Consider the following 24,164-nt stretch of genomic DNA (forward strand, 5'->3'; position numbering starts at 1 on the left):
GTTAACAAGCTCTTAACTGCCTCTCCCGCCTTTTTGTGTCAGGTCAGTTGGGGAGCGGCTGACCCGACACTTGCCAAAGTCAAATGGAGGCGGGATGGTTCACAGCCCGCCATCAATTTTTTTGCTTTTCACTACCGGCCCGCCTCCAAACCCACCCTCAGGTCTATTAAATTCGCGGCCATTGCTTCTTCCTAGAATCTGATGCAAACACACTTGTCAAAAGTTGATTTCTGTAATGGTGACAGTTTCCAACATAAAACAAAAATTGGCAGTAGCAGTGCAAGATATGAACTCTTTAACAACATCTGTTGAACGGAAGAATTCAGGAAACTCTTGTAGATTAATTAATGAAGGACTTTTGGTCAGTTAGTGCAGTTCACTAGTGGGGTTCAGGATATGCCAATCTGGCACCCTCAGTATGTTACAACCTGGAAACATGCTCTCAGCCTTAGTTAGTTTCTGTAGAGACCGTGCATTTTTACAAGTGAGAGTGATAGCCATATTTCTAAAACAGGTATTGTTGAGTTACATTTATTTCATCGTGAAGGTCCCCATTTATGTTTTTCCCCATTTTTTCCTCTATTTCAGTGCCACCCCCCAGCATATCAGAACTCACCTGTAGCCCTAATGCTGAGCCAGGAAAAGAAGTCACATTGCTCTGTACCATAAGTACATTGTTTCCAAAAGACATTGAGGTTCAATGGTACAGAGACAAAGTGGAAATTATAAATGGAGGTAACGTTGGAATGGTGATGGAAGAGGGATTTTCTGAAGGTGGATTGTCCAATATAATTGCAAAAACAATTTTCATTCCCATCTTGGATGACAACCAAGTGGAATACAGCATTAAAGTTACTCATCCACGGGCGTCAGCAATACCCGTTGAACGTAGTTTGAAGCTAATCCTGCAGGGTAAGGGCAACAGTTTCATTTGGCTCCATTACACTGTAGTATTTAGACATTTTAAGGCATGATGGAAGAAAGATTTGTTTTGCACTGTGTGAGAAAGATACAGCATTTGACAAGTGAAAGTAATTTATTAAAGCCATTTTTTGGAAATATTAGATCATCATTATGATCATTTAAAATATTCTGACAGAAAGCTGTATTAAATATTGGCTCAATTTAATGGGGTGAGAAACTAGCTGAAGACATTGGCCTGGAATTTGCGGACGGGATGACAGTGAACTGGAAGTGTTTGCCGTCATTCCGCCTTTGAAACTGACTGCAAGTTTCGGGATTTGGCGCATGCATAGGTGTATGCAGAAATCCCGAAGTTGCTGTCAGTCATTGTCATTGACAGCTGGGAAATCATTGAAACTGATGAAAACTTTGGCTCTTCTGCAGTAAGAACATTGTTAAATTCCCCACTAAAGTTAGACCCAAAGGGATTAGGTGTAACTGGGGTTTTAACAGCGTATTGACTGCTAAACAAATACTAATGGCCTGGAAAACTAATTTTATTTTGGTGCAGTGTGAAATTTGTCCATTTTAATAAAAACTTAAATTTTTATGAAACTTTTCAAATTTTTTTAAAAAGTTTGTCCATCTTTATTTCAGGTTTGTCTTTTCCCCATGTGCGAGCCCCAATCTTTGTTTTGCTCTCTCTGACATTTTTTAAAATTAGAATTTTAACAGCTTACCCACTTCCTTAAAGGTCATTGACCTGAAACGTTAACTCTGTTTCTCTCTCCACCGATGCTGCCTGGCCTGCTAAGTTTTTCCAGCGTTTCCTGTTGTTATTACCCACTTCCTTGTTTGCTGTCTGTGAGAATTCTGCCTTTTGATTGGCTGCTTAGACAGCCTGTTGACATCACAGCAGTTCCCACAAGGGGATCCCCACTACAGTCCGTTGAATTGAATTGAAGGCTGGAAAACCCGAAGTTCTCGACCCAGGGATTGTGAGATCCTTGTGCAGAGCGTGCTTCGGGGCCAGCAGCGAACACCTTCACTTTGCTGCTGACCGCAAATTCTGGGCCATTGTGTCCTTAGGGCAGTTATAGCTGGCATTGGTGCATTTTAAAATTGGTGACAGTAATATTAGAAACATTAAAAACAATAAAGATAAATAATTGATTTTATTTTTCACCTATCAGGCAGAAAATGAAGAAAGCATTTTTTTGTAAAGTACCTTATTTAAGTAGCAGGTGATTGTTATTAAAATGACTTATACTTTTGAAAGAAAAATCACGCATTTTAATTACCTCAAGTTGTGAAGTATGTATGATCATTGCTGTAAGAGTTGTGCTGTGTCATTACAGTCTGTTTGGTCTTTTCTACACACATTCTTGCTCCTTACCTGTAACATTGAGATAAATTTATAAAATTAATCACATTGTGCTGAGCCTTTAATAAAGCTTCTTATATGGGATGACAGGTAGCATGAACATTTATAAAATCTCATTCGTGTGTCATTAGGAAGTAAAGCCTAGAAATTACGGTTGGTGATATTAGTGGATATGCACTTATGTTTGTATAGTGTTCCCTTGCTTTCTATTTTAGCAAAGGTATTAATCCATTTAAAATAAACAGGTTAATACCTGCATTAAAATAGCAGACAAAAGAATGTCATACAAATGTATTAAGCATTGATCAGTTAATATTGGGAACAGTAATTTCTGGGTTCAGATGATCCTTTATATGTCTAAGTGCCTTCTGAGAGCCATATATGGTTTTTTTTGTTTGCAATTTTTCATATAAGCACTAAAGAGGTACAGGATAAAGGTGGAGTGAGGGTAAAACCTCGATGTAAAAGAGAAAAATGCAGGAATGACAAAGTTTGAAAGTTATGCTGGAGGAAAGGTCAGGATGAAACAGAAAAATATCATTTGGAAAATGAGGCAAGGAAAGTAAAACTTAATACTACCAGCATTCATGGCATTTGAAAATGAAGAGGCATTTTGATATTGTTTTTCTCCCATTTAGTGGTTTTAATCTGACAACATGAGAAGTCTAGAATAAAAGGGAATTGTGATTGTGTTCAAAGTACAAGTGTTTATTTACTTGCAATTTTATTTTGAGAAAACTTCTGGCAATTGTATCACAAAGATGTCTTGATTGTTCATTCTTATGTTGTAAAGTATTGCAAACCTCAATTTCACCCCATTAAAAACTGTTTACTTCACCACTTGCCTTTACAATAAATACAATTACACAGAGCTTTTAGGCTTTTGTGTGAGGCTGCAGCAAATATCTTTTAAACAGAGTATCTCCCATATTATGTCTTCACGGCTGTATGACACCACTGAAATGCACTAACACTGGATATTATTCAAACTTATTATAACCCTGGTCTGGTGTTTTAATATTGGAAGACATTGCTTCTTCCTATCAACTGATGCAAACCCACTTGTCAAAAGTTGATAGCTGTAATAGTGACATTACATTATAACATAAAAGAAAAATAGGCAAGATATGAGCCGTTTAACAACAGAGGTTGAATGAAAGAATTCAGAAAACTCTGTACTTTAATTAAAGAATGTTTGGGTATTTTTCCAAGGGTGTAGCTCACTAGTGGGTTTCAGGATATGTCAACCTGGCACTCTTAGTATGTTACAACCTGTTTGCAGTTAGTTTCTATAGAGTCAGTGCATTTTTACAAATGAAGTGATATCCATATTTCTAAAACAGATATTGTTGAGTTATGCTTATTTCATCATCATGAAGGTCTTCATTTATGTTTTTTTCTCTATTTCAGTGCCACCCCCCAGCATAGCAGAACTCACCTGTAGCCCTAATGCTGAGCCAGGAAAAGAAGTCACATTGCTCTGTACCATAAGTACATTGTTTCCAAAAGACATTGAGGTTCAATGGTACAGAGACAAAGTGGAAATTATAAATGGAGGTAACGTTGGAATAGTGAAAGAAGAGGGATTTTCTGAAGGTGGATTGTCCAATATAATTGCAAAAGCAATTTTCATTCCCATCTTGGATGACAACCAAGTGGAATACAGCATTAAAGTTACTCATCCATGGGCGTCAGCAATACCTGTTGAACGTAGTTTGAAGCTAATCCTGCAGGGTAAGGGCAACAGTTTCATTTGGTTCCATTACACTGTAGTATTTAGACATAATACGAGTCATGAGTGAATATTGTGATTAATAAACGTTGATTCGCTGCAGGAGATTTGTATGCACTATGTGAGAGGTATTTGACTAGCAGAGATATTTTTTAAACTGATTTTGGTAGTACGAGATTAAATTATATTATGATCATGTTGAATATTCTGACAAGATATATTAAACATTGGATCAGAGTAATGGGTGAAAATCTGGCTGCAGGCAGTCACAGCTGGTATTTGTGTATTTTAAAATTGATAACAGTAATGTTTGAAACATTCTATTTTTCACCTATCAGGCAGAAAGTGAAGATTGATGAAAGGATATTTATTGTAAAGTATCTTATTTAAGTAGAAAATGATTGGCATTATTTAACCTACGCATTTGAAAGAACAATTTGCACAAAACTCAGATCCGTCGTACCCATTTTTTAGGTGCTACAAGTGCCCTTAGAGCTCCAAAATGGCATCTGCGATGCACTTGCACACTTGTGGGGCGAATTGTGTTGGATGCCATATTGGTGAGGGTGTTAGTGCGCGCACAGTGAATGGCTGCCGGAAGTATGCAGAGCAGGCAGATCATGGAGTCAGTCAGCGAGCAATGCTGATTTGACGCCAGCGCTGCCATTTTGGAGCTCAACGCTCCAGCTAACACCCTCTCTTAACCTCGCACAGCTGAACACACGTTCAGCAGCATGGAGGACCCCCAAGCAGCGCTATTTAAAGGGATCATCAACTACTTACAGGTTAGTTGCTGGTTGATTTCTTCTGGCTGCTGGTTCTCATCTACAAGCGTTTGATGCTTTCAATCGTTGTTTAAAGTTGCCAAAGTCTACAGGGAGTGGTGTGGCAGGTGGTGAAGGACTTTTTCCTGAATTCAAGGCTTCTGCACGAGCCATTTGCTGCCAGACATGGGTGCACTAGTAGGAATTCCCCTTGGAATACAGCATGACTTGGAGAATAAACAGAGGGCACGCAGAGCAGGACAAGTTGCTGGAAGAGGGAGGAGGAAGAGGGGCGGCCATATCCGCCCAGGGTGTTCAGGGAGCAATTACCCTACCTGAACCTCAGCGAGGAGCAATGCGTGAGACATCTGCACATAAAAGTTCATCGCCACGGTCACCTTTACAGCCACTGGCATTGCGGTCCTTGTCTTGCTTGGAGGTTGCAGTTGTCGCTGCAGCAGGTAGCAGATTTCAGTGAGGATGTCTTTACTGAACTGCAGACATCTCGCACATTGTTCCTCGCTGAGGTTCAGATAGGAGGATTGCTCCCTAGCTTTAACTGGTGCTAGCCTCTCATGATTTTGGGCCCACTGCTGATGCTTGCAGCCAATCAACAGCGCTGGCTGCACACAGAAATCATGTAAATGAGCAGGCAGCACAAAGTTGGCATGTTGCCTGCATTACATTCAGCGGGTTAATTGCGCATTGTGATCTCCGCGCCTATTTTCAGGTGCTATCGAATTTAGCCCCCAAAGTATTTCAATTTTCTCCAAAGTTGTGAAGTCTGTAGGATACCTGCCTTAAGATTTGTCTTGCATTGCTGCAATCTGTTTAGCCCTTTCTACACATTGGGCTAAAAATTCGGTGGCGCCGCGTTTGGGGCGCCAAGCTCGCCTGGGTGCCGGAAGTCCCGCCCCGGAAGGAGCCGGGAGCGCCAGCCCGATATTCAGTTTGAGCACCCCAAGAGGGACGCGGGGCGCTGCTCGAGGCGCCCCGCATCCCTCTTGGGGCGCTCAAACTGAATATCGCAGCGCAACGTGCCGCAGCGCCACACACTGGGGCATGGCGCGCTGCGGTACTGCAGGCCTTCCTCCCCTTCTTAAGGGGGAGGGGCCTGCACCAGCGCGCTCACCAATCGCGAGTGCCGGCAAAAGAACCCGGCACCGAGGAGAAGTGCCGGGCTCTCGGGACACAGCCGGCACTGCCCGGGGGGAGGGATCAGGAGGCCGGGGAGGGCAGCGCGAGGAGGTGCTGGCAGGTGGCCACCGAAAAAAATGGCCGCCCCACACCTCCCCCTTAATTTGCGCCACTACCGCCACAGGTAGGCCCCCCTGAACCGGTCGCGATTTGCGACTGGCGCTACGGGGGGGGGGGGCGCGACCCAATATCGCATTTGGGGTGGTAGCAGGGTGCTACGCAGACCGATGACGTGATCGGTGGCGGCGCAGCGCTACAGGCTAACACCGCCATTAGTGCCCCGCTAAATTTCGCGGGAGGCGTGGCCAGTGGTGCTAAAGCCACTGAGTGCCCTCTTTAGGCGCTAACTGGTGGCGCAGCCCAACGAATTTCTAGGCCATTTACTTTGTTCCCCATGTATAACATTGAGATACATTTGTTGGCCTGGAAATTGTAGTCAGAGGCTTGCCTCCTGCGTACGCCTCCAAACCACAAGAAAACTATGTACTTACCTTGTTCCTCTGGAGCTTCAGACCCTTGCGGTCCTGGGCCTGCAGGCGTACGCCTGCGTAAAGGCCCACGGATCCTGGGGCGCACATGGTTCGCAAGCATCCCTGGGATCACGTGGGCCAGGCCAACCAATGACAAAGGGGGATTCCTATTATGCTAATGGGAATGGCATTTACATACGGAATCCCCATAAGCAGAATAGAAATCAGCTAATAAATAAAATTTCACAACACTGAAATAAAAATAAATGACCACAGGTTCAAAATTAACTAAAATATCCTTTAATTAAACATTTAAAATAAAAAGTTTAATTTTTTGAAAAATAAATGTAAACATTTTAAACGGGGCAAAAATACCCTAAACTAATTTTAAATGTAAGTGAATGTTTAAGTCATTAAAAAAAAATTATTTTAACATTTATTTTAACCATTATGTTGGTAAAAGGCCGTATGTCTGCTTTTACCAGGCGCAAGGGTTTTGTGGGCATTCACTGGGCAGTAGTAGGGTAAATAGCTCAACTCTGTGCCAGCAAAAGTGAATTTACAGTGGATGTGTATGATCTATCAAGGAGAAACTTGACAGATCGCAAGTTCCGGGTCTTCGCACATGTGCACTGCATGCAGAAACCCGGAACTTGCGGGGCCATTCACAGCACGATGATGACGTGTGCGTACGCCATCATAGGCCCCATAAATTCCGGGCCATAAAACAACTCGGACTGTGCTAACCCGTTAATAAAGCTTGTTACATAGGTTGACAGGTAACATGAACATTTATAGTGTGTCATTAGGAAGTAAAGCCTCGAAATTACGGTTGGTGATATCAGTGGATATACACATACGTTCGTATGGCATTGCTTTGCCCACTATTTTAGCAAAGGTATTAATCCATTTTAGATAAACTGGTTCCTTCTCAGAGCCGTATATGGTTTTGTTTGATTGCAATTTCTCATATAAGCAATAAAGAGGTATAAGGTAAAGGTGGTGTGTGGGTAAGAGGGTAAAACACAGGAATGATAAAGTTTGAAAGTGAGCAGGATATGCTGGAGGAATTACATGGGATATACGGCACAGAAACAAGCCATTCGGCCCAACCAGTCCATGCTGGTGTTTATGCTCCACTTGAGCCTCCCCCAGTCTTTCTTCATCTAAATCTATCAGCCTAACCCTCTATTCCCTTCTCCCTCATATGTTTGTCCAGCCTCCCCTTAAATGCATCTATACTATTCACTTCAACCACTCCCTGTGGTAGCGAGTTCCACATTCTCACCACTCTTTGGGTAAAGAAGTTTCTTCTAAATTCCCTATTGGATTTCTTGGTGACTATCTTATATTGATGGCCTCTAGTTATTCTCTTCTCCACAAGTGGAAACATTCCCTCTGTATCCACTCTATGAAAACCTTTCATAATTTTAAAGACCTCTATTAGGTCACCCCTCAGCCTTCATTTTTCAAGAGAAAAGAGACCCAGCCTGTTCATCCTTTCCTGATACGTGTACCCGCACATTTCTGGTATCCTTGTACAGTAAATCTTCTCTGCACCCTCTCCAGTGCCTCTATATCCTTTTTATAATATGGCGACCAGAACTGCACGCATTACTATGTGTGGTCTACCCAAGGTTCGATACAGGTTTAGCATAACTTCCCTACTTTTCATTTTTATCCCTCTAGAAATAAACCCAAGTGCTTGGATTGCATTTTAATGGCCTTGCTAACCTGCAGCACAACTTTTAGTGATTTGTGTATTTGTACTCCGAGATCCCTTTGTTCCTCTACCCCACATAGACTCGCACCCTCCAAGTGATAAGTGACCTCCCTCTTCTTCCTATCAAAATGTAATACCTCACATTTTCTGTGTTGAACTTCATTTGCCAACTATTTGCTCATTCTGCAAGTTTATTAATGTCCTCCTGTAATTTGTTGCAGTCCTCCTCAGTATTGACTATCCCCCCAATTTGGTATCATCCACAAATTTAGAAATTGTGTTTTTGATTCCAAAGTCTAAATTGTTAATGTAAATTGTGAACAGCACTGGTCCCAGCACTGATCCTTGTGGAACACCACTACCCACCTTCTGCCACTGTGAATAGCTACCCTTTACTCCCACTCGCTGCTTTCTGTCTTGAAGTCAGCTAGCATTCTGCTACTTGTCCCCTGACTCCGCATTCTCTCACCTTATTCATCAGTCTATTATGGGGTACCTTATTGAAGGCCTTTTGAAAATCCAGATAAATTACATCTACTGCATTGGTGTGAATGAAACCAAAGATAAATTGGAAAATGATGCAAGGAAACCAAAATTTAATACTACCTGCATTGATGGTGTTTGAAAACTGGAGAGGCATTTAGACGTTGTTTTCCTCCCATTTAGTGGTTTTAATTTAACATCTTGAAAAAAAACTAGACTATATATAACTGCTGATTGTATTGAAAATACAAGTGTATATTTATTTCAAAAACAAAGTGATAAAATCTTTGGGCAATGTATCACTTCGATTACTTGATTGTTCATTTGTGTTTTGCAGTACCACCTGCTGTATCAGAAATCACCTGCAGTCCTGACCCTGAACCAGGAAACAGGGTAACTTTGTCCTGTTGTGTGCATACATACTTCCCAAAAGAGATCGAGGTTGAATGGTACAGAGGTAAGGAAACAATAGAACAGACCAAAGGAGATGAAATGATCATGGAAGAGTCCATTTCTGATGATGGTCAAAACAAGACAGCAAAATTAACATTTATTCCAGCCACTGACGATGATCAGATTGAATACAGAATTCAAGTTATTCATAGAAGATTATCCTCAACACCCATTGAACGCAGTTTCCAGTTTAACCTTCAAGGTAAGAGGAAGCTTTCAGGCGATCACACTACACTATCTTCACATATAGTTAACTTTGCTGGGAGTAATGAGTCATTGAGAGAATTATTAAGCTATAAATTGTCAGGGCGAGGCTGGTTCTGGACCCAAGTGCAGACAGACGAGGCGAGAAGCAGGTATGCAGTCTTAAATAAAAGTACTTTACTAGAATCACATAGGTAAACAGTTATAAACATAGGAGCTCAAGACAAGCAACGACTAGGCCAACGGCTTGTCAAGACTGAGCACAGAGGGAAGAAACCACAGAACTTAAATACAAGCAAAAACAGGTGAAATCAATAAACCAGATAAAAGGCAGTTAAGTAATAAACACAGGAGAAACTAGTAACAATTAGCAAAGGGAAAAAAACAAGTGAAGGTGCCATCTAGGGGTTACTGAGGGAACTAACCAGCACCCTCACAGGACCCCCTCCCCTAGGAACGGCTCCTGACGTTCCTCCTGGATGATCAGGGTGGCGACGGCGAAAATCCCTGATGAGTTCAGGATCCAAAATGTCCTGGGCCGGAACCCAGGAACGTTCTTCAGGACCATAACCCTCCCAGTCGACCAGGTATTGAATGCTCCTCCTAACCCGGTGACTATCAAGGAGGTGACGGACAGTGTAGGCTTGCTGACCGTCAATCATGCGGGGCGGGGGTGGGGGGGGGGGAGGTCTGGAAGCAGGAACCAAGGGACTGGTAAGTACCGGCTTGAGGTGAGAGACGTGGAACGTGGGATGTATCTTCATCGACCGAGGAAGGAGGAGCCGGTAGGCCACAGGGTTTACTTTTTCCAAAATCCTCTTTGGTGCTAACAGGTGGACTCGTGGGTACTTGGAAACTCTTGGTCAGATTCGAAACACCAGAAAATCTCACCTCTGTGGAAGTAGTGAATCTCCTCTCTCTACCATGCTCCCAGAGGCGGTTATCCACTCTGATGGCAAGGGAGATGAGCGTGTCAAGGTCCTCCGGAACCTCTCTGGACGCCAGTTCATCTTTGATAGATTCGGAAAGGCCATGAAGAAGTGTGAAGAGAAGGGCCTCGGTGTTCCAGTGGTTTTCCGCAGCGAGTGTGCGGAACTCAATGGCGAAAAGGAGAATGTCCGAGCAGACGAAAGATTGCTGCTCCTAGATAGCGGTAGCCCAGGCGAGAGCTTTTCCTGAGAGTAGTGATCTGATGAACGCTACCTTAGAGCGGGGTGATAGGAACCTGGAGGGTTGGAGTTCAAAAACTAGGAAGCACTGGGTCAAGAAGCCGCGACACTTGCCCGGATGACCGTCATAGCGCTCTGGCGCGGGTAGGCGAGCTCTCGGTGAGTCTGGAGGTCGGCAACCGGTGGGGTAGTACCCAAAGGAACTGACTGAGGAAGAACATCCTGAGCAGAAGCCACAGCAGCTGGGTGTTGAATGGTCTGAGTCCACGTATTTACCTTGTCCGAAAGGCTTTGGAGAAGTTGCTCAAGGCGGCCGAGGAAAGCACCTTGCTGGGAGAGAATAGAACAAAATTCCTCCATCACTGCTGGGTCCATACTGGCTCAGTCTTGCTGTCAGGGCGAGGCTGGTTCTGGACCCAAGTGCAGACAGACGAGGCGAGAAGCAGGTATGCAGTTTTAAATAAAAGTACTTTACTAGAATCACATAGGTAAACAGTTACAAACATAGGCGCTCAAGACAAGCAACCACTAGGCCAACAGCTTGTCAAGGCTGAGCACAGAGGGAAGAAACCACAGAACTTAAATACAAGCAAAAACAGGTGAAACCAATAAACCAGATAAAAGGCAGTTAAGTAATAAACACAGGAGAAACTAGTAACAATTAGCAAAGGGAAAAAAACAAGTGAAGGTGACATCTAGGGGTTACTGAGGGAACTAACCAGCACCCTCACATAAATTGGTAACAATGAATTTCAGTAGTTAATTTTTGAGATATTAAGAGATATTTAAAACATTCATGAGCATGAAAATAATATTTCCTGTATTTTAGTTATATTTATGATTAGAAACCTTGAGTAATGAAAAGTGCTTTCAGTATTCCTTGTGTATTTTCTTACTTGGTCCCTATTTCTCATTATTTTATTTCAGCGCTCCCTCCTTTAGTATCAGAAATTGCTTTCACTGCTAACCCTCAACCAAAACAGAAAGCAACTTTGTACAGTACCATAAGTATGTTCTTTCCAAGAGAGATAGTAGTACAGTGGTTCAGAGGGGAGAAAAAAATCAAAAATAGAGAGAAATGTGGAATAAGCATGGAGGAATTTGCCAGTGAACAAGGACTGTTCAAGACAGCAAAACTAACCTTCACTCCAATCCCTGGTGATAATCAAGTCCTATACAGAATGAAAGTTACTTATCCAATGATAGCCATGATGCCTACGGAGCGCAATTTTCTACTTGATTTAAAAGGTAAGGGGTAATTTGCAGTTGTTTGCTTTACCTTAGATATCCGAGATACCATTGGATTTGCTGAAAAACATCATTGGTTCTTCTTACCTGATTATGCAATCTGAATATGTGCAAGAGAAATGTGGTGATGGGCTGGAAGAGAAGACTGCGTCAATTTTATTAGCCCCCTCTCTTCCTGTGTTGGTTAGGAACAGTGCATCTGAAGTGTGCTATGCCTGCCAAGGCTGAGCTACAGATGATTTTGGTGTCCTGGGCCATTTACATGACCCAGTTGCACCTCTGGCATAGGCTCACCCCTGGCAGGGCCTTGAACTGTCAAAAAGGGGAGGTAACTGTTGGCCTGGCAACAAACCTTGGGCCCTCTGGCTGTTGATGGGGTGCAGCAGTCAGAAGGCCCCAAGGCCTGAAGATCCGGTGGGTCACTACTGGGTCCCTTACCTTAAGGAATCCTGTGGCTTGCTGCTGGACCCCCATCAGGTTCTCTGAAATAGTCAGTATGCCAGGAGCACTCCCTCCTATCTCATTTTTAAATTTTTTTAATTTTTTTATTCATTGATGGGATGTGGGCATCGCTGGCTGGCTCGGCCTGCATTTAGTGCCCATCCCTAATTGCCCTTGAGAAGATGGTGGTGAGCCACCATCTTGAACCGCTGAAGTCCATATGGTGTAGGTACACCCGCAATGCTGTTAGGAAGGGAGTTCCAGGATTTTGGCCCAGCGACAGTGAAGGAACGGCGATACAGGTCCAAGTCAGGATGGTTTATGGCTTGGAGGGGAACTTGTAGGTGGTGATGTTCCCATGCGTCTGCTGCCCTTGTCTTTCTAAGTGGTAGAGGTCGCGGGTTTGGAAGGTGCTGTTGAAGGAGCTTTGGCGAGTTGCTGCAGTGCATCTTGTAGATGGTACACACTGCAGCCACAGTGCGCCGGTGGTGGAGGGAGTGAATGTTGAAGGTGGTTGATGGAGTGCCAATCAAGCGGGCTGCTTTATCCTGAATGGTGTCGAGCTTCTTGAGTGTTGTTGGAGCTGCACTCATCCAGGCAAGTGGAGAGTATTCCATCACACTCCTGACTTGTGCCTTGTAGATGGTGGAAAGGCTTTGGGGAGTCAGGAGGTGAGACACTCGCCGCAGAATTCCCAGCCTCTGGCCTGCTCTTGTAGCCACAGTATTTATATGGCTGGACCAGTTCAGTTTCTGATCAATGGTAACCCCCAGGATGTTGATAGTGGGGGATTCAGCGATGGTAATGCCATTGAATGTCAAGGGGAGATGGTTAGAGTCTCGCTTGTTGGAGATGGTCATTGCCTGGCACTTGTGTGGTGCGAATGTTACTTGCCACTTGTCAGCCCAAGTCTGAATGTTGTCCAGGTCTTGCTGCATATGGACACAGACTGCGTCAGTATCTGATGAGTCTCGAATGGTGCTGAACAGTGTGCAATCATCAGCGAACATCCCCACTTCTGACATGTGAACTTAGTATAGTTACAGGCCCATCTCCAACATCGCTAATGGGTTTCAGACACGTTATTGGGAATGTGACTGTGCATATAACCCTGAAACTTCCACGTGAAATGCTCCAGCACTAATTTCCTTCACTTCCATGAAGATAAAATACAAAACAAAAGCGTAAAAAGAAAGAAGGATATATATTTTAGATATGAAGTGAAAATAGTAGAAAAAAGAGCAAATGGAGATGACAGAATGAGTGGGGGGAGGAAAGGGGCAATTGGACAATTAAGGTCATGTTAAACAATTTTTTAATAGAAAAATGTATTTTGTTGTATAGAGTTAATCTCACAGTATTAAAACTACTTCCTTGGTGGCACTGTCCAAGATAGCGCTAAGCCAGAGACCAGAAGGCCCCAAGTTCAATCTCTGATCTGTGCTGAGTTCAGCAACTGGGGCACTTCAATTGGCCTCAGTGCACCTGGACCATGGAGTGTAAGATCAGTTCGAGTTCTTGCTCCTGCTCACTATCCAGTAACTCTGCTAGCGATTGTACATGTGTAGACATTGGGTAAGGACATGACTAGGCTTGTACATGAAGCCCTCCATGGTTGAATAGACTGCAGCATTTTGTCTTTGTGCACTTGTGTAGAATAGCCACTTAGTTGAACTACTGGAGGGTGGTCAGTGCCCGTGGAACACTCTGCTACAATAGGCAGTGGCTTCAGAAGAGGAGAAAAGGAGCTATAATTTAGCGTTGCACACAAACAGAAAATGTTGGAAATACTCAGCAGGTCAGGCAGCATCTCTGGAGACAGAAACAGAGTTAACATTTCAGGTTGATGACCTAGTCTAATGCGAGTTGCATTATTACTGCAGTATGAATGTGTGAGCTAAAAACTTATATAAAAACAATGGTTGGTCCTGGGGAGCCTGAAATTCCTGGAGTTGCTGTTAATCTAAGGGTTAATAATCTGATTGCAGTGAAAAAAAGCATATTAATTTGAGGGTAATTGTAAGAATTACAGAGTGAAAGCAGTGGTGAATGGATGTCAGGTATAAATGTACTTTAAAAAAAAATGTGCGCTAAATTAGTACACAAATTAATTTATTGCATGGTTAAACTTGTCTTTTCTACTTCATTTCAGGAATCCCTCCTGTTGTACCTAGTATCACATGCTGTTCAGACCCTACACATGGAGAGGAGGTGATTTTATGCTGTAATATATGTGCATATTTTCCAAACGATATTAAGGTAGAATGGTACAGAGGCAAGGCAATAATTGAGCCAAATGACAAATGTGGAGTGACTATAGAAGAATCCATCGAGGACACATATTTCAAGTTCACAGAATTAACTTTCACTGCAAGCGCCGATGATGATCAAATGGAATACAAGATTAAAGTTACTCGGATAAGTTCAAACACATCACCGACAGAACGCAGTTTCCTGCTTCGGTTTTGATGGTAATTTAAACCTTTCACTTGATCACAATACATTAAAGTATATAGATATTGTAGATGTAGATTTTTGGGGGATCCATAAGTAAATCTTATTATAAAGGCTTACTTTAGAATATGCACGTAGTTTAATTTGAAAAGGTGAACTTTTTCAAACGTTGGAGGACGCTGCGATTATCTCAAATTGTTAGGATTCTGAGTACCAATATTTGGAAGATAAACAGTACTAAAAGTATGTGTTGAAAAAAATTACATTTCAACAATTCCTATACTGTGCAACTTTGTTTTCAGCTCTGCAGGCAATTTTTAGACTAACTTTGCTGCACTCAGTATTATTTTCTTACCATACGAACCTTACAGGTTCTGCAGTTCCCAATAATTAAGCTAATATTATTTCTGTTTTTTTGGGGGTTGGAAGAAGTTGGAGCTGTAAGCTGCCTGGCGATCTAAGCATGTGATAGCTGTGACTGCCGTGATTATTATAGCTTTAATTAAAACATTGAAAATTATCAACTCTCTATTATATATTAAAAACAGTGGCCCTGACTTTAACTTCCCCCCACCTGTTGGAAACCACGTGGGGATCAATTGAAATGGAATGGGGGAACTTGCTACTTTCCTGCCCTGATTTGACCGACTGCAATCAGGCGGGTCCTCTTTAAATGTGCTATTTTAACTGGAATCTAAGTGACGACATCCCCATCAGGCCAAACCTGTCAGAAGCTGGATGGTGGACCAGAGGAGGCCCAGGTAGTTTCGTTTTAAAAACATTTTTTAGGTTTCTTTCTGGGCCAGAAGTGCTCCTCAAGGCCCCACAAAGAAATCTTGGCTCTCCGTAGCCCCGGGCTTCCCCCAATTGCAATCGCCCACCCTCCCTCACCACTTATCAGACTACCAGGAACTGTTCCCGCCCAAATGTTCATTCATGCCCGCCAGCCAAGCCGTATTTTCTGAAGTTCTGAAGAAGGGTTTCGACCTGAAACGTTGACTCTGTTTCTCTCTCCACGGATGTTGCCTGGCCTGCTGTGTTTTTCCAGTGTTTTCTGTTGTTATTCCGCATTTTCTGCTGGGTTTGGGTGGGTTTCGGGGCTTGGATATGGAAAACTCTCTGGACCTTAAAGTATCGTTGTTTGCCCTGACGCCTCACATGGATGTATCCCGCCCTGCAATAAAATCAGGTCCCGTGTGTGGTCTTAAAATTCTAATAATGCATCTGTGGGTGGTACTGTGAGCTTAACTTACATGACATGGGCTGCATCTAGCATTATGACCCCGATATTTACTGGGGCGGGCCCCGTGAGGGGAGAAGTTTTGTACAGGAAGTCCGGGTTTCTCCGCATGCTGTGGAGTAGCGTGTGTCTTTTTTTCTCTAGAAGGCTCCTCGCCCGGAAGCCAGCCTGATTGACAGGCTTGGCTACCTGCCAGGCAGGAAACGTTCTGGAGGAAGCCCCAGGAGAAGCCGGGGGTGGGGGGTGGGAAGCAAGGGTGTCAGATCCTGGGGGGTGGTCCACTCCCAGGGGTGTGTCCATTTCCCGATCCCAGGAGGGGTCCGATACATAGAAACATAGAAGATAGGAGCAGGAGTAGGCTATTCGGCCCCTCGAGCCTGCTCCGCCATTCAATGCAATCATGGCTGATCATCCAAATTCAGTACCCGGTCCCTGCTTTCTCCCCATACCCCTTGATCCCTTTAGCCTTAAGAAATATATCCAACTCCTTCTTGAATATATTTAATGAATTGGCCTCTACTGCCTTCTGTGGTAGAGAATTCCACAGGTTCACCACTCTCTGGGTGAAGAAATTCCTCCTCATTTCTGTCCTAAATGGCCTACCCCTTATCCTTAGACTGTGACCCCCGGTTCTGGACTCCCCGACCATAGGGAACATCCTTCCTGCATCTAGTCTGTCCAGTCCTCTCAGAATTTTATAAGTTTCAATGAGATCCCCTCTCATTCTTCTAAACTCCAGCGAGTACAAGCCCAATCGACCCAATCTCTCCTCATAAGTCATTCCTGCCATCCCAGGTATCAGCCTGGTGAATCTTCGCTGAATTCCTTCCATGGCAAGAACATCCTTCCTCAGATAAGGCGACCAATACTCAAGATGTGTTCTCACCAAGGCCCTGTGCAACTGGAGCAAGACATCCTTGTTCCTGTACTCAAACCCTCTCGCTATGAAGGCCAACATGCCATTTGCCTTCTTAACCGCCTGCTGCACCTGCATGCTTACCTTCAGCGACTGGTGCACAAGGACACCCAGGTCTCGTTGCACTTCCCCTTCTCCCAATCTATTGCCATTCAGATAATCTGCCTTCCTGTTTTTGACACCAAAGTGGATAACCTCGCATTTATCCACATTATATTGCATCTGCCATGCTTCTGCCCAATCACCCAACCTGTCCAAATCATCCTGGAGTTTCTCGGCATCCTCCTCACAGCACACACGCCCACCCAGCTTTGTGTCATCTGCAAATTTGGAGATACTGGGGGTCTTTGGATGGAGGCAGGGGTCTGATGGCCGGGGGGCGTTCTGATAGCGGGTAGGGAAGCGGGTAAGTATGGTGGGCCTCGAGGAAGCATTCCTGCTCCTCTTGGTCCACAATCAGTTCCATAAAGGCCCTTACCTTTTCCACAAACCGGTCCTCACCTCCCTTTAGCTGTCGGGTGTCCCGAGGTCCGGGAAACCCAGCCGGCTAGAGTTAAACCTGGAAGATAGGTTAAATCTCAGGCAACAGTGTTGAGTGACGTGATGGTTGACAAATCCTACAGTTCAGTGACCTGATGGTTGACCAATTGGTGCGTCACGGGCGGGACCTAATCCTGCAGCCTCCCGAAACGTTGCTGCCATTTTTTCCCCTGCTTTTACCAGCTGCGGCGACCCGCCGGAGCGGGAGGTGAGTTGGGGTCACTCGGGCTGGGCCTGACAACCGCTCGGCCCGAGACACAGAGTGGGGGAGCGGCAACGACCGGCCGTCAACCGCGCGGCCCGAGACACAGAGCGGGGGAGCAGCAGCGGCCGGCCGTCAACCGCGCGGCCCTCTAAACTGCCCTGGCAACGCCGGGTTCCCCCAGCTAGTCAGTTATAAAAACAGAAAATGCTGCAGATACTCAGCAGGTCAGGCAGTATCTGTGAAGAGCGAAACAGAGTTAACGTTTCAGGTTGATGATCTTTCGTCAGAACTGGAAAAAAGCAGGGTAATCAGTTACTTTGCAAAGTGTAAATCGAGCCATTCTGACTGCCTACTCCAGACAGAGCACAGCTCACTTGCAACAGACAGGGCTCACCCTTGTGGGTTAAGATCTTCTCCTGCCCCCACCGCCCAAGTTCCTGACCTCCTTCCCCCCCCTCCACCCAAGTTCCTGACCTTCCCACGGTCCCCAACCCGGCCCAAGTTCCTGACCCCACCCCTGCCCAAGTTTCTGCCTTCCCCCCCCCCCCGAGTTCCTGTCCTTCTCCCCCTGACCAAGTTGCTGACCTTCTCTCTCCCACCCTAGCTTCCTGACCTTCTCCCCCAACAAGCTCCTGACTTTCTTCCCCCACCGCACACCGCCCCCCCCTGCCCCGCCGGGTTCCTGACTTTCTTCCCCTGCCCAAGTTCCTCCCCCACGGATTCAAGACCTTCTCCCCCAAACAAGTTCCTGACCTAATCCCCCCCCGTGCCATAGTGTGTGGGTCATGGATTGTTAACAGGTTTATTGGGTACGAAGTGAATAGTGACAGTGTCGTGACTTCCAGATTTCGTCCAGTCTTACTATCTGGATCACGTTCTTCGCCATCCCCACTGTACTCTCTGTACTCTTTACCCCCCACCCCCAAAGTTCGTGACCTCTCTCCTCCCTCCGATCCCTCTCTCCCCCGATCCCCCTCTGTCTCCCTCCGATCCCCCGATTCCTCTCTCCCCCGATTCCCACTCTATCCCTCCGATTCCCTCCCCCATTTCCTCTCTTCCACATTATCCCTCCGATTCCCTCTCCCATTCCCTCTCTCCCCCTCTCCCTGATTCCCCTTCTCTCTCCCCCACACTTCTCCCCCATTCCCTCTCTCCCTCCGATCCCTCCCTCTCCCTCCGATCCCCTCCTCTCCCTCTGATCCCCCTCTCTCCCCCTCCGAGCCCACTCTCTCTCCCCCGACATTCCTCTCTCCCTCCGATCCCCCTCGTCTCTCCCACTCTCTTCCCCCGATTCACACTCTCCCCATTCCCTCTCTCCCTCTGATCCCCCTCTCACCCTCCGACCCCTCCGACCCACCGCTCACTCTCCGACCCCCATCTCCCTCCAACCCCCCTCTCTCCCTCCGATCCCCCTCTCCCTCCGACCCCCTCTCTCCCTCCGACCTCCCTCTCTCCCTCCGATCCCCCACTCTCTTCCCCCGATTCACTCACTCCCTCCGAGCCCACTCTCTCTCCCTCCGATCCCGCACTCTCTTCTCTCGATTCCCTCTCTCCCTCCTCCGAGCCCACTCTCTCTCCCCCACTCTTTCCCACTGGTCCCCCACTCTCTCCTCCAATCCCCCTCTCTCTCCTCCAATGCCCCTCTCTCCCCCTCCGAGCCCACTTTTTCTCCCCCCGATCCCCCTCTCTCTCCCCCGATCCCTCTCTCTCCGATCCCCTCTCCCATCTCTCCTTCCGATCCCCCTCTCACTCCCCGATCTCCCACTCTCTCCCCATCCCCCTCTCTCTCCCCGATCTCCCTCCGATCCCCCTCTCTCTCCCTCCGATCCCTCTCTCCCCATCCCCCCTCTCCCACTCTCTCCCCATCCCCCTCTCTCCCCGATCTCCCTCCGATCCCCCTCTCTCCCCATCCCCCCTCTCCCCGATCCCCCTCTATCCCTCTGATATCCCCCTCACTCTCCCCCCCGATCCCCCTCACTCTCCCCCCCCGATCCCCCTCACTCTCCCCCCGATCCCCCTCACTCTCCCCCCCGATCCCCCTCACTCTGCCCCCCCCGATCCCCCTCACTCTCCCCCCCGATCCCCCTCACTCCCCCCCCCGATCCCCCTATCTCTCCCCCCCGATCCCCCTATCTCTCTCCCCGATCCCGATCCCCCTATCTCTCCCCCCGATCCCGATCCCCCTGTCTCTCCCCCCAATCCCCCTATCTCTCCCCCCGATCCCCCTATCTCTCCCCCCGATCCCCCTCTCTCCCCCCGATCCCCCTCTCTCCCCCCCGATACTCACTTTATCCCTCCGATTCCCTCCCCCATTCCCACTCTATCCCTCCGATTCCCTCCCCATACCCTCTCTCCCTGATTTCCCTTCTCTCCCATTCCCTCTCTCCCCATTCCCTCTCCTCTTTCTCCCCATTCCCTCTCTCTCCCTTCAATTCCCCCCCTCTCCCCATTCCCTCTCTCTTCCCCTCTCTCTCCCCATTCCCTCTCACCCCCATTCCTTCTCTCTGTCCCTCTCTCCCTCTCTGTCCCTCTCTCCCCCTCCGATTCCCCCCTCTCTCTCTCCCCCTCCGATTAACCCCCTCTCTGCCACTCTCCCTCCGATTCCCCCCTCTTCCCCCCACTCTCTCTCCCTCCAATTCCCCCCTCCCTCCGATTCCCCCCTCCCCCCACTCTCCCCATTCCCTCTCCCTGTCCCTCTCTCCCCCTCCGATTTCCCAATCTCTCTTCCTCCGATTCCCCCCTTTCTCTCCCCCACTCTCCTTCCCATGATTCCTCCTCTCCCTCCATTTTCCCCCAGTCTCCCTCCGATTCCCCCTCTCCCCCACTCTCTCCCCGATTCCCACTCTCTCCCCCTCTGATTCGCACTCTCTCCCCAATCTCTCTCCCTCCGATTCCCCCCTCTCCCACTCTCTCCCCATTCCCTCTTCCTCCAATTCCCTTTCTCTCCCCCGATTCTTCCTCTCTCGCCCTCCGATTCCCTCTCTCCCCCACTCTCCCTCCGATTCCCCCTCTCCTTCCGATTCCCACTCTCTCCCTCCGATTCCCCTCTCCCCCACTCTCCCTCCGATTCCCCCACTCTCCCCCCCCACTCTCCCTCCGATTCCCCCTCCCCCACTCTCTCTCCCTCCGATTCCCCTCTCCCCACTCTCTCTCCCTCCAATTCCCCTCTCTCCCCCCGATTCCCTCTCCCCCACTCTCCCTCCGATTCTCCTCCACTCTCCCTCCGATTCTCCTCCACTCTCCCTCCGATTCTCCTCTCTCTCCCTCAGATTCCCACCTATCTCCCCCACTCTCCCTCCCTCTGATTCCCCTCTCTCTCCCCCACTCTCTCTCCGTCCGATTCCCACCTCTCTCCCCCACTCTCTCATAGAAACATAGAAGATAGGAGCAGGAGTAGGCCATTCGGCCCCTCGCGCCTGCTCCGCCATTCAATGAGATCATGGCTGATCATCCAGATTCAGTACCCTGTCCCTGCCTTCTCCCCATATCCCTTGATCCCTTTAGCCTTAAGAAATATATCTAACTCCTTCTTGAATATATTTAATGAATTGGCCTCAACTGCCTTCTGTGGTAGAGAATTCCACAGGTTCACCACTCTCTGGGTGAAGAAATTCCTCCTCATCCCTGTCCTAAATGGCTTATCCCTTATCCTTAGACTGTGACCCCTGGTTCTGGACTCCCCGGCCATCGGGAACATCCTTCCTGCATTTAGTCTGTCTAGTCCTGTTAGAATTTTATAAGTTTCAATGAGATCCCCTCTCATTCTTCTAAACTCCAGCGAGTATAAGCCCAATCGACCCAATCTCTCCTCATATGTCATTCCTGCCATCCTAGGTATCAGTCTGGTGAATCTTCGCTGCACTCCCTCCATGGCAAGAACATCCTTCCTCAGATAAGGCGACCAAAACTGCACACAGTGCTCAAGATGTGGTCTCACCAATGCCCTGTACAACTGCAGCAAGACATCCTTGTTGCTGTAGTCGAACCCTCTCGCTACGAAGGCCAACATAGCATTTGCCTTAACCGCCTGCTGCACCTGCATGCTTACCTTCAGAGACTGGTGCACAAGGACACACAGGTCTCGTTGCACTTTCCCTTCTCCCAATCTATTGCCGTTCAGATAATAATCTGCCTTCCTGTTTTTGCCAGCAAAGTGGATAACCTCGCATTTATTCACATTATACTGCATCTGCCATGCATCTGCCCAATCACCCAACCTATCCAAATCATACTGGAGCTTCTTGGCATCCTCCTCACAGCACATATGCCCACCCAGCTTTGTGTCATCTGCAAACTTGGAGATATTACATCTAGTTCCCTCGTCTAGATCATTTATATATATTGTGAATAGCTGGGGTCCTAGGACCGATCCCTGCAGTACCCCACTAGTCACTGCCTGCCACTCGGAAAAAGACCCGTTTATTCCAACTTTTTGCTTCCTGTCTGCCAACCAGTTCTCTATCCAAGTCAGTACCTTGCCCCCAATCCCATGTGCCTTAACTTTACACGCTAATCTCTTATGCGGGACTTTATCGAAAGCCTTCTGAAAGTCCAAATACACCACATCCACTGGTTCTCCCTTATCTATTTTACCAGTTACATCCTCAAAAAATTCCAGTAGTCTAGCACGATTTACCTTTTGTAACTCCATGTTGACTTTGTCCGATCCTGTCACTGTTTTCCAAGTGCTCTGCTATTACATCTTTTATAATGGACTCTAGCATTTTCCCCACGTCCGATGTCAGGCTATAATTCCCCGTTTTCTCTCTACCACCTTTTTTGAAGAGTGGGGTAACATTAGCTACCTCCAATCCATAGGAACTGTTCCAGTGTCTGTAGAATTTTGGAAGATGACCAGCAATGCATCTACTATTTCTAGGGCCACTTCCTTAAGTAACCTAGGATGTAGATTATCAGGCCCTGGGGATTTATCGGCCTTCAATCCCATCAATTTCCCTATCACCATTTCCCTACAAATACTGATTTCTTTCAGTTCCGCCCTCTCATTAGACCCTATGTTCCCCAACATCTCTGAGAGGTTATTTGTGTCCTCCTTTGTGAAGACAGAACCAAAGTATGTATTTAATTGGTCACCATTTGTTTCACCATTATAAATTCCCGATTCTGACTGCAAGGGACCTACGCTTGACTTCACCAATCTTTTTCTCTTCACATATCTATAGAAGCTTTTACAGTCAGTTTTTATGTTCCCTGCAAGCTTACTCTCATAATCTATTTTTCCCCCTCTTAATTAATCCCTTTGTCCACCTTTGCTGAATCCTAAACTGCTCCCAATCCTCAGGTTTGCTGCTTTTTCTAGCCAAATTATATGTCCTCTCCTTGGATCTTATGCTATCCCTAATTTCCCTTGTTAGCCACAGTTGAGTCACCATTTTTGTTTTATTTTTATGCCAAACAGGGATGAACAAATTCTATAGTTCATCCATGCGATCTTTGAATGTTTGCCATTGCCTATCCACCGTCAACCCTTTGAGTAACATTCCCCAATCCATCCTAGCCAACTCGTGCCTTATACCATCATAGTTTCCTTTATTTAAATTCAGGACCCTAGTCTCTGAGTCAAATACTTCACTCTCCATCTTAATGAAGAATTCTATGATATTATGATCGCTCCGCCCCAAGGGGCCTCGCACAACAAGATTGCTAATTAATCCTTTCTCATTACATAATACCTGATCTCCAGTTGGTTCCTTGACATATTGGTCCAGGAAACCATCCCGTATACACTCCAGGAATTCCTCCTCCACAGTATTGTTACTAATTTGGTTAGCCCAATCTATATGTAGATTAAAGTCACCCATGATAACTGCTGTGCCCTTATTGCACGCGTCTCTAATTTCCCATTTAATGCCATTCCCAACCTCCGCATTACTGTTTGGGGGTCTGTATACAACTCCCACTAATGTTTTCTGCCCCTTGGTATTTCTCAGCTTTACCCATACAGATTCTACATCATCAGAGCTAATATCCTTCCTTACAATTGTGTTAATCTCCTCTTTAACCAGCAATGCTACCCCACCTCCTTTTCCTTTTTGCCTGTCTTTCCTGAATATTGAATACCCATGGATGGTGAGTTCCCAGCCTTGGACACCCTGGAGCCATGTTTCCGTAATCCCAATCATATCATATCCATTTACATCCCCCACACACTCTCCCTCCGATTCGCACCTCTCTCCCCCCACTCTCTCTCCCCCATTCCCTCTCTCCCTCCAATTCCCTCTCCCCCACTCTCTCTCCCTCCGATTCTCCTCTCTCCCCCCACTCCCTCCGATTCCCACCTCTCTCCCCCATTCCCTCTCTCCCTCCGATTCCTCTCTCCCCCACTCTCTCTCTCCCTCCAATTCCCCCCTCTCCCCCACTCTCTCCCTCCGATTCCCCCCTCTCCCCCACTCTCTCTCCCTCCGATTCCCTCTCTCTCTCTCCCTCCGATTCCCTCTCTCTCCCCCCGATTCCCTCTCTCTCCCCCCGATTCCCTCTCTCTCCCCCCCGATTCCCCCTCTCTCTCCCCCCGATTCCCTCTCTCTCTCTCCCCCGATTCCCTCTCTCTCTCTCCCCCGATTCCCCTCTCTCTCTCTCCCTCCGATTCCCTCTCTCTCCCCCCGATTCCCTCTCTCTCC

At 46.8% G+C, this 24,164-nt stretch overlaps 1 protein-coding gene and 1 pseudogene across 1 annotated transcript in view; one reads left to right on the plus strand and one right to left on the minus strand.

Moving 5' to 3' along the window:
• The window catches only part of LOC147106753 (natural cytotoxicity triggering receptor 3 ligand 1-like), a 744,151-nt pseudogene that overhangs the window by 331,875 nt on the left and 388,112 nt on the right, over window positions 1-24,164 (minus strand).
• Window positions 1-24,164, plus strand: part of LOC147106757 (uncharacterized) — a 72,509-nt gene that overhangs the window by 38,719 nt on the left and 9,626 nt on the right. Inside the window, exons 5-9 of the mRNA XM_086007848.1 lie at window positions 589-912; window positions 3,698-4,021; window positions 8,994-9,311; window positions 11,410-11,730; window positions 14,324-14,642. Coding sequence (XP_085863974.1) covers window positions 589-912; window positions 3,698-4,021; window positions 8,994-9,311; window positions 11,410-11,730; window positions 14,324-14,640 — 1,604 coding nt within the window. The 3' untranslated portion in view covers window positions 14,641-14,642. The remainder of the gene's footprint in view (window positions 1-588; window positions 913-3,697; window positions 4,022-8,993; window positions 9,312-11,409; window positions 11,731-14,323; window positions 14,643-24,164) is intronic.

Source organism: Somniosus microcephalus, chromosome 15 (assembly GCF_052327205.1).
Source record: "Somniosus microcephalus isolate GS21.2 chromosome 15, FLI_Smic_1.0, whole genome shotgun sequence".
NCBI lineage: Eukaryota > Metazoa > Chordata > Chondrichthyes > Squaliformes > Somniosidae > Somniosus > Somniosus microcephalus.